Here is a 15,828-nt window from a genome sequence, read left to right on the forward strand (position 1 = left end):
AATAGAGACATGCAGCAGACAAATACGATTTGTTTCCAAATTTGATTTAACATTGACTTATAACGTATTATAACAGTTTATGCAAGCATCAATTTATGATTACGTATTATAATTCTCATTCGTCTTACATTAAGTAAGCACATCAATATTAATTATAAAGTTTCAAATAAAATCTATACATTTCTCTTTTTTACATGTGATGAATCAACATAATTTAGATGTTAACAAAAAAATTTAGTCTTTTTAACTTCTTTAAAATAGAAATTATTTAATTTTTAATATTTCTGATACTGATATAGCACACATAACAAAATATTTCAGAATTTTGATATTTAATTTTGCAAATATTTTATCTATGCACCCAATTTAAAAACGAGGGAAGTGATTATTTTGAAAAACATTTCAGATGAAAGTTGTTGGGAATCAATGTATTACATGGGTGATTGACCTTGAGTGGCGCCATGAAGGTCATGTCGAGGTCGATTTGAATTTTTTAAAAGGGGATCCATATCTTTTATTACATATTCTTGTAATTCATCTCAAGGCGTTTTCGAAATGCTATAGTTACAAATTCTTTTTAATTGAGATTTTTCTGAATTATGAGACTTCAAAATTTCAGTATCACCGGCATTAGCATTATCCAAGATGTATTCCATTGCGTGGAAATCTCATGGTCGGATTTTCACCTCTTCGGAGTGCTTGATTAAAGTCTCTGACTGCGACCTCCACGCAATACATCTTGGATAATGCTAATGCTAGCCGTACTGAAATTTTGAAGTCTCATAAAAACCGATTTTTTTTAAACAGTCAAAAACTTCTTGATAGCTACAAGAATATGTAATAAAAGATATGGTCCCCATTTAAAAAATTTCTTCATGATGTCACGCAAAGTCAATCGCATACATGTAAAGCATTATTTGATCCCCAACAATTATTGTCTGAAACATTTTTCAAAATAATCACTTCTCTCATTTTTAAATGAAGTGTACGGGTGGTCTGAAAAACCGGTATAACGCGATGCTTGCGCATATAAACTAGTTTTTTTCAACAAAAAAAAAAAGTAATTTTTACATCTGCACATTTATGTGACTATATAAATTTACGTACTTTCCATATATAAAGAAATTCATACATAAAAAAGATGTATAATATAGTTTCAATAATGAAATATACAATTCCACATTATATAGTATATAATAATATACAATTCTTTTTTTTTATTTATATAAATATATCTTCCAAATTATATATTTGCTTAGAGTTCATTTTTATATTATTTTTATATTATTAATATTTCATTTTTATCATGTATGCAAGAGTTATTTAGTAATATCTTATTAATTGTAAGTAACTTTATTTAAAAAACACAAAATTTCTTTAGAATAAAAATTTGTTTTGTAATAAATACTATGGGATATATCGATATGTTATATAAAACTCATCAATTAGCATTCAAATGAAAAATGCGTAATTATGCTAATATTTCATATATCAATGGTAATTTATTTTCTTGAATAATGTAACATTTGCAAAAAAAAATCGACATTTTATGATAAGCAAAAAAAAGACTTCAGAAACTGGTTTGAAAAAATCAACTTTTGTATTGTAAACTTTGGATGAGCATATCATGTGATACAAAAAAGAGACTACAGTATAAACTACTGAATGCCTGCGCCTGGAACTAGCAAGTTAAATTAATACACTAATTTTTTATAATTGTTTGTTATTAACATAGAAAACGAAGTGTACATCATATAAATCTAAACTAACGAAATATCACGGGAGCTCGAGAAACTGTGTAGTTTGACGATTAGGCACGATGTTTGAAAGCAAATAAAATTCTAATATTTTCCGTTCAAATTATAATTTGTGAAACATATCTTTTCCGTACAAACTATTTCTCTCTAAATTTCATTGTAATATTAAAAGTAGAAATACATATTCTCTATTGTTTTACTACTGTTTTTTTGTCGCTTTAATATATATTATATGTATTCAATAGTCAGTCCAAGGCAAACTTCATCCGCGATAGTGTAATACAATATAGCTACTATTTTCATATTATTTTAAATCGATCTATCTATATATATATATATTACTTTCTTTTAAAAAATGTGTATACTTAACATTTAATATAATATATATCTCTTTAAAATATTTACAGAAAATGTTATAATACAATATTTTAAATCGTTTGTTATATTCATATTTTATAAAGGCAATTATCAATGTAACTATAATTCTTAGTATCATATCGTGTAAACGCATTTTGTTTTTACAATAATCATGTTCATATTGGGATAATATATAATACAAGATAGGACATTACAAGATTTTGACACCTCTATGCAATGTTTCTATTATATGTACAAGTGCTATTGACAATGTAAATTATTTCTTCCATCGTTATTGATTTTCGTGTTATAATTTTTAATAAAATGGACCGAGATTTATATCCACAGGATTACGAATAGTATTAAATGCTGAGAACATACTTTACCAATTAGTTTAGAGTTTTTAATTGAAGAAAAAAATGGTTTCTAAAGTATGTACATTATACAAAATAATCATCTCAACTTTCTGTAGTAAATTATAAATTAATATTTTATATCTTAGTACTCCATAATAAATCATATCATGTGCTCAAACTGATTGAAAATTAATATTATAATTTTATATGAAATAAAAAACATATAGCTCTCTCTGTATTTTCTATTAATACTTGCTTTAACATTGTTTTATATTAATATATAGAATCAAGATGCGTAATTATCATGTTTCAACTTTTATCAAACACAATATAAAAAATTATTCACAACATGATAAAAGATTATTTTCACATAATTTAAAATATTAATACGAAATTCCATAAAACATATCGTAGTCTATATTGTAGCATAAGCTATTTTTCTATACAAGTATATAATTATCATAAAACATCATTTACGTACATAACCATTGTGTCAACAAAATGTTAAATCAAGTATGTATATTTCGTGCACTTACTTGACTAAAGTGCAAAAATATGATTTTTAAAATATTGAACACGTAAATACATTTAAGTCATAATAAATCTATAAATGCTTAACAGTGATGTATAGACGTAAATAGCATATGCTACTTCTATTATAGTATAACTCAATGTATCCCACTGGAATTCATTGCGTTAAATGTATTAACAAAGTTACATACATTTGTGTTTTAATATTATTATCGTTGTTTATAGGCATGTGTTATAAATCGTAATAGTTTCTAATTGATTAACATTTTTCTTAAATAAATAAATGTTTAAATTAAATATAACATAATCACAGACATCAATGCTTCACGAGATCTTCTCAAATACTACATACAATACACTTGCACCTCTTAATTAACACAAAAAAGAAGAAACAATAATTAGAAACACGATTTCAATGGGATACACCAGAATCAATAAATTCGACGAGTTCATTTTGGCTCAATGTTCAGCTAAGTAAATTAAGAGAACCTCACTAATTATCTACACTTTAGTGTCCGTTGAGTTGACTAAAACATTCGAGATATTATAAATTAATCGTGTCCAACGTATGTGAATTTCTAGATGCGCTGTTGTCCTTTGGTGATGTTGTAGCAACATTAACCTGCTTCGTAACATTGTTCGTAAACGGCATAGAAAACTTAAAATCAGCACCATTTGGCAATTTGCGCATAATTTTTCCAGACGTGATAAGTCTGCCAAAACCCTCTTGGTGAGCGAAGGCGTAGCCTGAGCGTAAAGATCGCCGTGTACGTCTCGTAGATGGTGTACGTAATATGTCCTGACTTTGACGAGAACGCAATTGTGCCAGTCTCTGCTTCAGTCTGACTCTATCGGACAGTGTCGGTCTAACATCCATGAAGAAGAATCGCCATGATAGTACTGGTATTACCAGAATTATACAGGATATCACTGTAGTGAACCAAAAGGTCGCTTCTGACATGGCCTGCAAACATAAATTATAATGGGATAACATGGTGTGCTCAGTTTGCAAGCATCTCTCTCTCTCTAAGAATGTTGTGTGAGGGGAAAAGGCTGCCAACTGTGAAACGCTAAGTGATATTCATAGTCCGTTTTTATTTTAAAACTGTCTTAAATAATGTCTTAAGATGCTAATATAATCCTCGGATTGACTTATGACATCTTAAGATTGTATTTAAGACAGTGTTAAATGTAAGAATCATTCTATAGAAACATAAAGTGTATTAAACAAGGAAAGATTCAGTACCAATTTCATGTGAAACAGGCCGGTATTCATAGTTGATTCTTACATTTAGAACTGTCTTAAATACAATTTTAAGATCATAAGTCAATCCAAGGACTGTATTAGCATCTTAAGGCATTATTTAAGACGGTTTTAAAATAAAAACGGATTATGAATATCGCTCCACATTTAGCGTTTCACAGTTGGCAGCCTTTTCCCCTTACGCGACATTCATAGGCAGAGACGACGGAGATTTAGAGAGAGAAATGCTTGCAAACTGAGCACATCATGTTATCCCTAACACCATGATTAAAAGTATTGCAAATACTTGCAACGAAGAATATGAATAAGAATTTGTCATAATACATACCATCGTAAGACTGCCGACATAACTACCTCCTATGACGAAGTTGTAAAAGTAATCTAAAATAAAATACCAGATGAGCGAGCCCCACACCATAATGTGATTGAAAACTGTCCAATATGATGTGTCGAGAGCTATTTGAACAGTCACGACTATAACTAATATAGTGGCTACTACACTGCCCAGCAGCATGTGATCAGAAAGTACATAACCCTTGGGTGACACCCCATCCTTGTATGTCCCTGTTGAAATACATAAGATATGTGTGTTTGTAAATCTGCTGTAATTTAAGAATAGACATTAACATTCTTTTAATAAGTATAGATATAAAATATTTACCGTAAGGTACTAAAAATAATACACAACTAGCATAAAATCCATGTAAAGCGCTCCAACAAAACTCCTTTTTGTTGAAGAGCAAATTTTGTAATCCTGGTGCGTATAATTTCGGATACATTAGACTATTCTTATCGTTAACATCCTGATCGAAAATACCAACCGCCAAGACTGGTAATGAGGTATAAAATAAATTGTAGACGGAAATGTACATGGGATCAAATACAGTCTGTAAGAAAACAAATGTGGAAGATAATAATTGCAACTTTAATTGTGCAGTGCAATTTACTTTATGCTATTTTTTACAATATATCAGAAGAATAATTAAATACACATTCAAAATTTCAACTTTGGAGCAAGCTCTTACAAAGGAAAATTATGAATAATATTCGCCTTCGAAACATCATATTTTTATTATTTTCATATTAATATAATACGGCAACGTGAAGTTTTTGAAGAACTTACCTGTGCGCTGAATCCGCAGAAGAAAGCAAACCAGATATGGCAAAGAGTGAACGCGAAGTTCTTGTAAAAAAAATACCTAAGGAATTTACTCATTCTATAGTACGACCATCTACCATGGACCAGAAGTAGCCTCTCTAAAAATCTAAATTGTCCTATCGAATAGTCAGAGGCTAACACCGCCTGCAATCCTTCCTGCCCGCTGATACCAACACCAATATGAGCCGTCTTTATCATCGAAACGTCGTTGGCGCCATCGCCAATTGCGAGTGTCACCGCAAATTTATTTTTTTTAATTAACTCAACGACCATCGCCTTTTGCAATGGCGTCACCCGACAACATATTACAGCTTTACCTGCAAAAAATTCGAGCTGTTGAATAATTGTTTTTAAACATGATGTGATCAATTTTGACTTACATTGACTGGACACTTCTAGAAAAAGCTGTTCCAGCTGTGGATGTAACGCGTGAACCAGAGAATGTCCGTTTATAACTACTGCAAATCCCGTTGACTGCTCCATCTCGTGTTCATCCTGTTCGTCCCTACTAGGATTGTATTCGGTATCACTGCTGTGCAGAGAAAATATGTTTTCAAGCAAAAGAATCGCTTCCCATATAAATGATCGCCCGGTATTTACGTAATAAATTCAACTCTAAAATTTATTTAGTCCACAATTATAACAAACACAATTATAGCAAAAATTGAACCGAAGATAATAAATCGTGATCATTAACGAAATGACAGGAAATTTTGAAATTATCTTCTCTCGCCATTAAGAAATGATGCACGTTAATTCTAAACAATACACAGTGCATTGTATTAATAACTATATACAAGAACGTGACACAAACATACCAATTGTGTTAATATTATCACTAAGATTAATTATTAAGCATACAGAAAGAGAAGGAGTGAGTATCAAGCATCATAGTAAATCTCAGTTACCTATAACTATAATATTACTAAATATTATATTATATTACTAAATCGTAGAATATTTCAGATATAATATATGCAAATATCTGAAAAATATCTGAAGTGATTTAAAAAGGCAGATCTAATCTACCACTCTAGCCACGTTGTTTTATTTTATAAAAAAAAAAGAACTGGTATTGATATTTTTGAGAAGAAGATAATTGGAAAAAATGAAAAATAATTTTTTTGTAATGCTTTTTAAATACAGAAGGTATAAGTACTATCATGTGCATGCAGATCATTATTCCAAAGTCGGATGTCGCGAGGGATAAATAGAAAAAATGGGATATGTATAAACCAATACACGTACGAAGAATCAAGCTACTAGCAAAATACAATTGTTGCATCCTTGTATCATCCGAAATACCTCTATACTCTATGTAAAAACGTTTTTCCATTCTTATAAAATAATTTTAATTTGAACTGCGTTGCGAGATTCGCTAGCTTGAATATAAAGCGTACGAGTTCTCTTTAATATGATACGTTTTTAGGCAAGACTATATGTATAGACATAGAAAGCATTACATGAAACATAGTGCCACATTCAGTGTGAGAAATAATTTTCCTTTCCTTTCTTAAGAATGCGTTAATTAGAATCAGCAATAGAAGAAATTGATAGATTGTACTCCGTCTCTTTCATGTGCCTGACCTTTCCTTGTCCCACCTGAATGTGACAATGGAGAGAGTTGGCCGTTTCTGTTGGGTCGAGGCCATCTTAATGGTATCCAAATATCGCATTAATTGTGACTCCACGCTATCGTAAGTTGTGCCGTCTACCACAAAGACATCCGTGAGATCATCCGTCAACAACTGGCATGAGTATCCAATGTTGATAGCTGTTTCTGTACGAGTAAAAAGTTTGACGTGAAAATATTATTCTACAAATACGAACAAGCTTTTTCGTCCTTATCATATTTATATACTTTTTAAACTTGCCTTGTTTGTCACCAGTTAACACCCAAAGTTTGATACCAGCGAGGCTCAGATTGGCGATGGTCTGAGGTACACCGTCTTGTAATTTATCTTCGATGGCAGTAGCACCCAATAACGACATATCTTTCTCTATTTCTTCGTAAATCGCATCCAGCTTATCGTCTCTACGCTCTTGACTTAACGCCGCTTCCTGATGTCGTTGCTTCCAATTATTGAAAAAACTTTCGTCTAAATCCCTTACAGAAAGGCACAGTGTTCTTAAGCCTTCACTTGCGAATTTATTTAGATGATCCAATGTTTTTGCCATTATCTCTTCACTATCCTTTTTCAATCGCTCATAAATAACGTTATCTGCTCCTTTGCAGTACAATCGGAGCTGTCCATCTTTTCTTAAAATTACAGACATCCTCTTTCGCACATTATTGAAATCCAGAATACAGAGAAGTTCATATATCTCTTTCTTTCCCATTACTTCAATCGTTATACTGTTGGGCGATCTCTCTTTGAAAACAAAACCGAAGTTTCTAGCTGCAGATACTAAGGCAGCCTCATCAGGCGATTGTGCTTGGTATTCAATCTTGCCATGTTTTTCTTCCGGCATAACAGTATGGCAAAGTGCTAGCAGTCTGAAAAAACTGTGGACGTCTTGATTTTCCCGTCTCACGGCTTCGAGCAGCGCGGGATCGTAGAATTTGAAATCTGGTTCGTAATCCTTGTTAAACGAGAAATCCAAAGGTGGCATTGTCTGTAAAAATGTACGATGATTTTTCAGAAACTTCGCACTTTGTTGGCATATCACGTTAATGTGGAAGAAAATTAATCTTATTATTCTTATTAATTTGCAGAGATCGAGAAATCCGCTGTTATTAAAAAAGAAAGGTAAGAAAGCTAAACGGAAAGCTAGATTATCTGAGTAATGTACCTTGTTTCCATAAAAATAGATTTGATGGAAGAATTGGATTATATACTAGTAGTTGTAACTTTGTCAAAGTATATACATTATAAGAAAATTAGTTATGAAAGAAATTAGGCTTAATATTTGTATGATATAAGAAATAAGTGTAGCTTATTTATTTATAGTTTATAGCATAGTATAAAGTTCTAACAAGCATAAACACTACGAATACATTTATTGAGCGTAATAAAGATAACAGAAATGCTTCTATTACTTATGACATTATATGTGATAAGTTACAACGCTAAACAGATAATAATGAATATGATATATACGATTCGAACAACAGGATATACAAATAAAAGCGATAGCGTGTACAAATTGGTGACAAAAGGTGCTAATTATCAGCATGCGTACTGAAGACTTGTGTGGACTGCCGTTGATGCCGGGTTCTGGTGTTGTACTAGACACCCTGTCTGCTTGTTCCAGAAGTCTTACATTCGGACCACTTAATGGTGTGTAAACTGGACGTACAAATTCCTGCCCGCTCTTCCACTGCATCGTCGCCGTTGGAACAGCTCTGTCCGTCTACATGCAGCACACACATGCTAAAGTGATGTGTATGAAGTTTCTTGCAAAGATACGATCACAAATCGAAATCATATTTATATGTAACTAAAGAGAATTATCATGTATGATTAAAAAAGGAATCACGTTACTATAAACATTCAGGAATATTCAACAAATCACGCATGGATATAAGGATATTTTTAATGATAATTGCATTTTAATGTAAACAAGTTTTTAATATGTTTTACTAAACGATGGCAAGAAGGAAAAAACAGATGTTTCTATAGCTTTTTACTTGAACACTGTTTATCAGCTTTAATTCATAATAAAATAGAGTACAGATTGTAATAAAAAAAAAATAACATATAAAATGTAAAAATGCATAACCCCACCATACAATAACAAAGAATTTTCAGCGGAAGCATAAGAATATTATATTTTTTTCACGCAGCATTAAAAGCACAGCTAATATAATACGGATAACGTATTTATCTTATTTTAAATATATATACAACTTTGTTAATAACGTGAAAATTTATGTTGTAGCACATACCCTGTCACCAGCATCGAGTCAGGAATCTTTGCATCAATGAAAGAACGACTCACCTCGCTCAAATCGATGACCTCGCCGGTAACTTCATCAATGACGTCGCCGTAACACTTGCCCGCCACAGAACACTTGTTGAAAGTCATTATATTCTGCGTCAACGTTCCGGTTTTATCGGAGAATATGTATTCTATTTGGCCTAACTCCTCATTTAACGTAGTAGTCCTTGCTTTAGCGTGTGTTTTTGTGGGCGCATAGTACATTTCTTCGTCCCAATTTATTAAAAATGACTGAACAAATCGAATAACTTCGACACTCACATATAAACTGATTGGTACTACCGTGTTCAATACAATAGAGTACGAAAAGAACACGAGTAGGGCAATCACTGTGGCACCAGTAATCGGCTCGTTCGGCACTAACGAGTCCCATGGTAGGTACGCCTGGAAATAACGACCTACAAGGCTTTCCCAAATACCACAGCCGACCATACAGAACATACATAAGGAAAGTAAAAAAAACACTATCCCGATGATAAGAAGATTCAGCAATCTATCTATAGAGGTCCTCTTAAATTTGGTCTTCCCTGAGTTTTGCATCAGTTTGGTATCCTTGCCCGCAAAGATCACCATGCCATAGCACCACTGCGTATTCCTAAGTACGCAGCCCCGTAAAATAATCTTGTCGTTATCCAATGAGTACCTGCAATTAGTTGCGAAATATTATGATGTAACGTCGATATTGCTGCTAACTAGTGATTAAGTAAATTTAACGCAGCAAAGCGAGAATCACATATTTTTAGCTTCTCTAAGAAGCTGTAGCATTAAAATATTTTGTTTTTATCTGGCTCTCGTTCTGCTTTATTTATAATATTAATCTTACTTTTTTCCTCTCCATGTTAGTATTCCATCGAATTTATTTAATAAATTATTGGGGGTTTCGCAAACGATCTCTCCATCGAATTGGCCGATTAATTCGTGATTATCCATCATCTCGGCAGTTTCAGGCAAGCATTGACGACACTTTAAATTCGTCTCCCTACACAAATTTTATAGATTGCATTCACAGATTCGGTTAAAGCGCGTAATTGAATAATTTTTATAATATAAAAAAGTACCCGTCCAATTCTGCTGTTTCGATGTAACAAAGGCCATTCGGCTCGCTCGTCGTTAGCAGTAGAACATCCGCTGCGACAAACTGATCGTTCTCCATTCTGATTACGTCGCCCACTTGAACCTGCGACCATTTTTCCTCACGAAGATTAGTACCCCGCAATGTTCGGGATTTTCTATTATTTACTTGAGAGTCGTTGCTGTGCCGTTGCTGAAAGTTACATTGTATTATTAATTTTTTCGCGGATCACATTCTGCTTTCTATATAAAATCTCTATTTTATATATGTATATATTATAAAATCTATTTTATTTAAATATTTTTTTAAAAAACATTCAAGTTTATATATTTAGTTTAATATAGTATATTTGTATTTTTTATTAATGTAGGAAAAAATAAGATCATTGATCATAGGATACTTACAAAGTCGTCATAGGCATCTTTAACGGCAGTGAGCGTGAGTACCCCTATAAGCGGTATGGCTGTAGTGATAGGGGTTAAAGAAGATATGGCGGGGATCATTTGGAGCACCAACAGGCATAGGAAGTAAAAGTTAGCGAGCCGCTGAAATTGCTCGAACAAATTCAATGGTAGGAACGTCAGAACCGAATACTTGGACGTTTTGATGTAATTATTCTGCAAATCGATAGAAATACGTTTATATATCAATAGAAATACGTTGTATATTAAATTTCTAACAATATATCATTCCTTAACACAATTTTTAAATTTAAATTTCAAATTTAATAACACTTAAAGTAAGAAGATGGGTTTTGTCTTACCGCATAATTAAATTGTGAGTTGTACTCGCGATTATTGGCGCGAATTCGCCTCTCTGTTTCTGTAAAAATGATACAATAAATGTGTGAAACATTTATTGTGTATCTCTGTATATTGGTATCTATGTAGTATACACACGCATGCGCACACACACACACACACACACACACACACACACACGCGCACGCACGCGCGCACGCACGCACGCACGCACGCACGCGCGCACTATATATAGGGTCAACCAGGGTAACTGTGATAGTGGGATAATTGCGACGATGATTAGTTTTATGTATTAAAATTCAAAAAGACTTTTTATATTATTCTATGTTCAACGGTAATTTTACTTTAAATTGACACAAGTTTTCCTAAATATAAAAATTTTTTAATATAATAATTATCAAATCCGTACAGCGTTGTAAAAAAAGTTAGGTTATCGAAGTTTGCAGATATCTATTCAAAGTCAATTCTTTTTCAGATGGAGCTATTTTAAATATGATATTCTTTAAGATTACTATTATTCTAAATTAATGTTTTGTCAAGATTACAGTACATTTAATAGCATTATATATGCACTTTTTTAATTGAACATCACAATTACAACTGTCAATTCAATGTATGGCATAATTGTGACGATAAGTATCGAGGAAATCATGATGCTTCGCGCGCGATTGCGCTAAGTAATGGCTTGCCCGTTATAACGAATGCGATACGTTGAAATACTAATGATTGTGCGTTTGTTAATAATACAAGCCTACAAAAAAAAGTATCATGTGCTGGGATGGAGACCCAGCTATTCTTATATATTTTGAGTCGCTGAGTACGAATCTGACATAAAAATAGGGACATCCAGGGTAAATTTTTAAATTTGCTAGAGCAAAAAAATAGGTCAAAAATGGGAAAAATGGATCATTTTTTCGCTCTAGATTGAAAATTTACCCTGAATGCTCCTATTTTGATGTCAGATTCGTATTCGGCGATTCAAAATACATAAGAATAGCTGAGTTTCCACCCCAGTACAGGGTACTTTTTTTTATAGGCCTGTGTTTTATGTCAGTACAATTTAAATATTATATTTTGGATAATTAGTACTATATTTGTACAACAATAATATTCATAATCTGTTTTCATTATCCAATGAATATTAAATTTCATGTTAATGATTTGTAACAATTTTAAATAATTAATTATAAATAAGAAAACCTTAAACATATTTTCTTGTGATATTTCCTTATCTTTCAATGTTATCTTATATAAAATAAATAATTTTGGTGTATTATAAGGTTTGGTAGTAAATATTTAATTATTTTACAGATCTTGCCGCGAAACTGTATTCCGAAGGAAAAGAAAGTTTTATTTGTGATAAGAATTTTCCTATATTTTTGCTTATCTATATATAATGAACGAAAAAATACATTAAATGTTAAAAAGACATGTTCATTTTTATTGATTAAATATATTTTAATAATAAAAATGAATACCGTTTGCATTTTGTAATTATTATTAATGTTTTTTTTATTCATTCCTTACAATAGATCTCATTTATATCTTAATAAAATCTCGTCATTGTCGCAATCTTTAGACTTTAGACTGTCACATACTATCCTGCTATATGGGGTACTATATGATTGAGGTTAGAAAATTTATTTTTATACATAAACAAGAAATAATTTCGGTTACTAACATTTTCTTATTAATAATAAAAGCTTTCAAATAATTATTCGTATAAGAATTAAATACAAAAATAAAAATTAGGAAAATAGAACGTTGTTGAATTCCAACTTTGCGTTTTTTCGTCACATCGGTTGACCTTATATACAAGGTGTTTGGAAAATAATGATAAATCTTTCGCAGGGGGGCAGAATGGACTAAACTGAGAAGAAAAGTCTTCTGCCATATTTACGATTTTAGCAATAGTTAATAAGATATTAATTGCTAAAAATTGCCGAAAATTGGTCTTCAATAATTTTTTACGTGTATATATACGTGTGTGTATATTATATACGCACGCGCGCACACACACATGCATATAAACACACACATATACGCGCGCACGCGCGCGCGCGTGTGTGTATGTGTGTGCAAGAATGTAATCAATGATTCTTATTAGATTATATGGTAGACTATTATATGTATAATGCCTGTCATTTTCAAGTCGTGTTCTAATAATACGGGATGTTGCAATAAACAATTAAATACTAAGGAAGATAAATAATAAGATACTAAAGAAGAAAAACGTTTTTTTTACACAGCAATTAGACAAACAACAAAATTATTTTAATTATCTATTATTTTCTATGTTTCGCACATATACAAGAATAATAAAAATAACAATTTCACAGTCGTGAAATAGATATTTTCACTAATCAGCTTTTCGCTAATCAGTCATATAATTAAATGTATTACTTTACATTCACTTGTTTTATATATGTGTTAACAAATAAGCGCAAAAATTATTTATTGTAATTTTGCAAATGGAAAAAGTTGTTTGTTTTAACATAAAATATAATGTCCTGTACTTCAAATGCGCGAATTTTGGGTATATAAACACTCTGTGTGTGTGTGTGTGTGTGTAGTATGTGTGTGTGTGTGTGTGTGTGTGTGTGTGTGTGTGTGTGTGTGTGTGTGTGTGTGTGTGTGTGTGTGGTGTAACACCCTTATATATATATATGCAGAGATGTTTCCTCTATCTTGATCATTTAAAATATCTCTGTTGTTTTTTGATGATATGAGAAAATACTATAGGAAAAAGAGTGGAAGGAACACATCATCATGTATCGACATAAATCAGAATCACACGGAAATCATTGAAAATGCGAAACAATCATTTATTTATCGCATTCGAAAATATATGGAAGCTAATGGCAATCATTTCGAACATCTTTTGAACTAAAATAAATAAATCAAATAAATATTATAATATAATATCTTCACTTATATATTAATATATTAATTCTTCTTTTTCCCATATGAATGTGATTCTTTTATGTCCAAAGTCATCTGAAGGACAACATATGATATATGATTGAATTTGATTTTTTATGAATTGTACTACATTAAAAATATGCTATTCCATATAAAAAAAATAGATGACTTTGGAAAACTATAACCACTTTCAAAAACTATAACCCTGAGAAAAATTTTTTTCTCGTCATAATATGTGTCCCTTCCAATCGAACAACTTTTCTTTGTAGTATTTTCCCGTTTCATTAAAAACGGAGATATTTTAAATGATCAAGTTAAAGGAAACACCATGTGTGTGTATATATATATATATATATATATATATATATATACAGGATATTCGGAAATTTAACTGACAACGTTCGTGGGCAAGTAGAGCGGACTAAATTGAGTCGAAAAATCTTCTATCATTTTGAAATTTCCATATATAGTAATAGTTAAGTTAATTATTAAAAACTTCTGAAAAAATTTTCAGAGCTCTATGAAAAAAAAAACAATATTTGCTTTCGCTTTTTTAGATAGTATTTGAGTAAAAAATTATTGAGACAGGATTGCCACAGAAAATGAATTAAAAAATTCCTTTTCCAGACGAAAATGGAAAATTTTCCATGAGTAATGTAAAATATATAAACTTTTACATTTAGATTAAGAATTGTAGGAAAGCTAGTCTATAATATTAAAAACAACGGAAAAAACACTTAGTAACATAGTACATTTTTAGGTACAAATTCAAGCCAGTAAAAAATAAATTAGTTTTGGAAAAAAGTATACAATTATGATGAAAAAGAAGGATCAAATAAAAATACTAAATAAAATATAAATTTTAATTATTTTATTAAAATCATTTAAAGTGCACAAGTTTTAAACATATTTGACTATAAATGTCAGATATAATATTTAAAAAATTATTTGGACATATAATTTGGACATAACAATTATTTGGAGTAATTTCAGGAAATTGAGTGAGCAAATTTAGAAATTCCAGATTTTTTATAATACATTTTTCTGTGACCGGTTCCCATGACCAATTTCAATTTCCTTGATTTTTTCCGGTTTTTCAACTCTACAGCAAACTTGTGAAAATCAATATTCAGCGATATTTAGTAAATAATATCTTGTTAACTATTGGGAAAATTGCAAAATGGTACAGGAGTTTTCGACTCAGTTTAGTTTGCTCTACCTGCCCACGAGCGTTGTTAGTTGAATTTTCGAATATCCTGTATACACACAGGGTGTCCCAAAAAGATTGGGACATTTGAATATCTCAAAAAATATAAGTTTTACCGAAAAATATTTCAGATAAAAGTCGTAGGGTTCAAAAAGATCTATTTACTGATCTTATTAGTTTGACCTTGGGTGGCGTTGCCAAGGTTAGGTCAGTTACATCGATTTTTTAAAATGGAACCCTATTTTTTATTCCAGAATCTAATAATAGCTCGAGAACTTTCCAAAACGCTATAAAAAAATATTTTTTCATTAAGTACTTTTTGAGTTATGTTTGAATGTTATCGTCGGCATTAGCATTACGCAAGGTCCGACCGACGCCTAAAATATCTTGAATTTTGTTCAGGATTATCCTGGACAACATTCGTTAAGATCAAGGTCTTTGGAGATTGTTTCTCTTATTTTAATTTTTATATAAAAATGAATTTTTAGTGAAAAAATGAA

The 15,828-nt window shown here is 31.2% G+C and overlaps 1 protein-coding gene across 2 annotated transcripts in view; it reads right to left on the reverse strand.

Annotated features, from left to right (window-relative positions):
- Positions 1–1,578: 1,578 nt before the first annotated feature.
- ATP8B (ATPase phospholipid transporting 8B) overlaps positions 1,579–15,828 on the reverse strand; it is a 46,740-nt gene continuing 32,490 nt past the window's right edge. For both annotated transcript variants that reach the window (XM_087408805.1, XM_087408806.1), the window contains 13 exons: positions 11,202–11,260; positions 10,843–11,055; positions 10,425–10,630; positions 10,190–10,345; positions 9,367–10,009; positions 8,608–8,778; positions 7,299–8,040; positions 7,012–7,204; positions 5,805–5,956; positions 5,389–5,741; positions 4,927–5,152; positions 4,594–4,829; positions 1,579–3,965 (listed from right to left, as the gene is read on the reverse strand). In XM_087408805.1, the coding sequence (XP_087264931.1) occupies positions 3,546–3,965; positions 4,594–4,829; positions 4,927–5,152; positions 5,389–5,741; positions 5,805–5,956; positions 7,012–7,204; positions 7,299–8,040; positions 8,608–8,778; positions 9,367–10,009; positions 10,190–10,345; positions 10,425–10,630; positions 10,843–11,055; positions 11,202–11,260 (3,770 nt within the window). In that variant the 3' untranslated portion in view covers positions 1,579–3,545. The remainder of the gene's footprint in view (positions 3,966–4,593; positions 4,830–4,926; positions 5,153–5,388; positions 5,742–5,804; positions 5,957–7,011; positions 7,205–7,298; positions 8,041–8,607; positions 8,779–9,366; positions 10,010–10,189; positions 10,346–10,424; positions 10,631–10,842; positions 11,056–11,201; positions 11,261–15,828) is intronic.

The sequence above is a fragment of the Acromyrmex echinatior genome, chromosome 8 (assembly GCF_024713525.1).
Source record: "Acromyrmex echinatior isolate Ae372 chromosome 8, ASM2471352v2, whole genome shotgun sequence".
NCBI lineage: Eukaryota > Metazoa > Arthropoda > Insecta > Hymenoptera > Formicidae > Acromyrmex > Acromyrmex echinatior.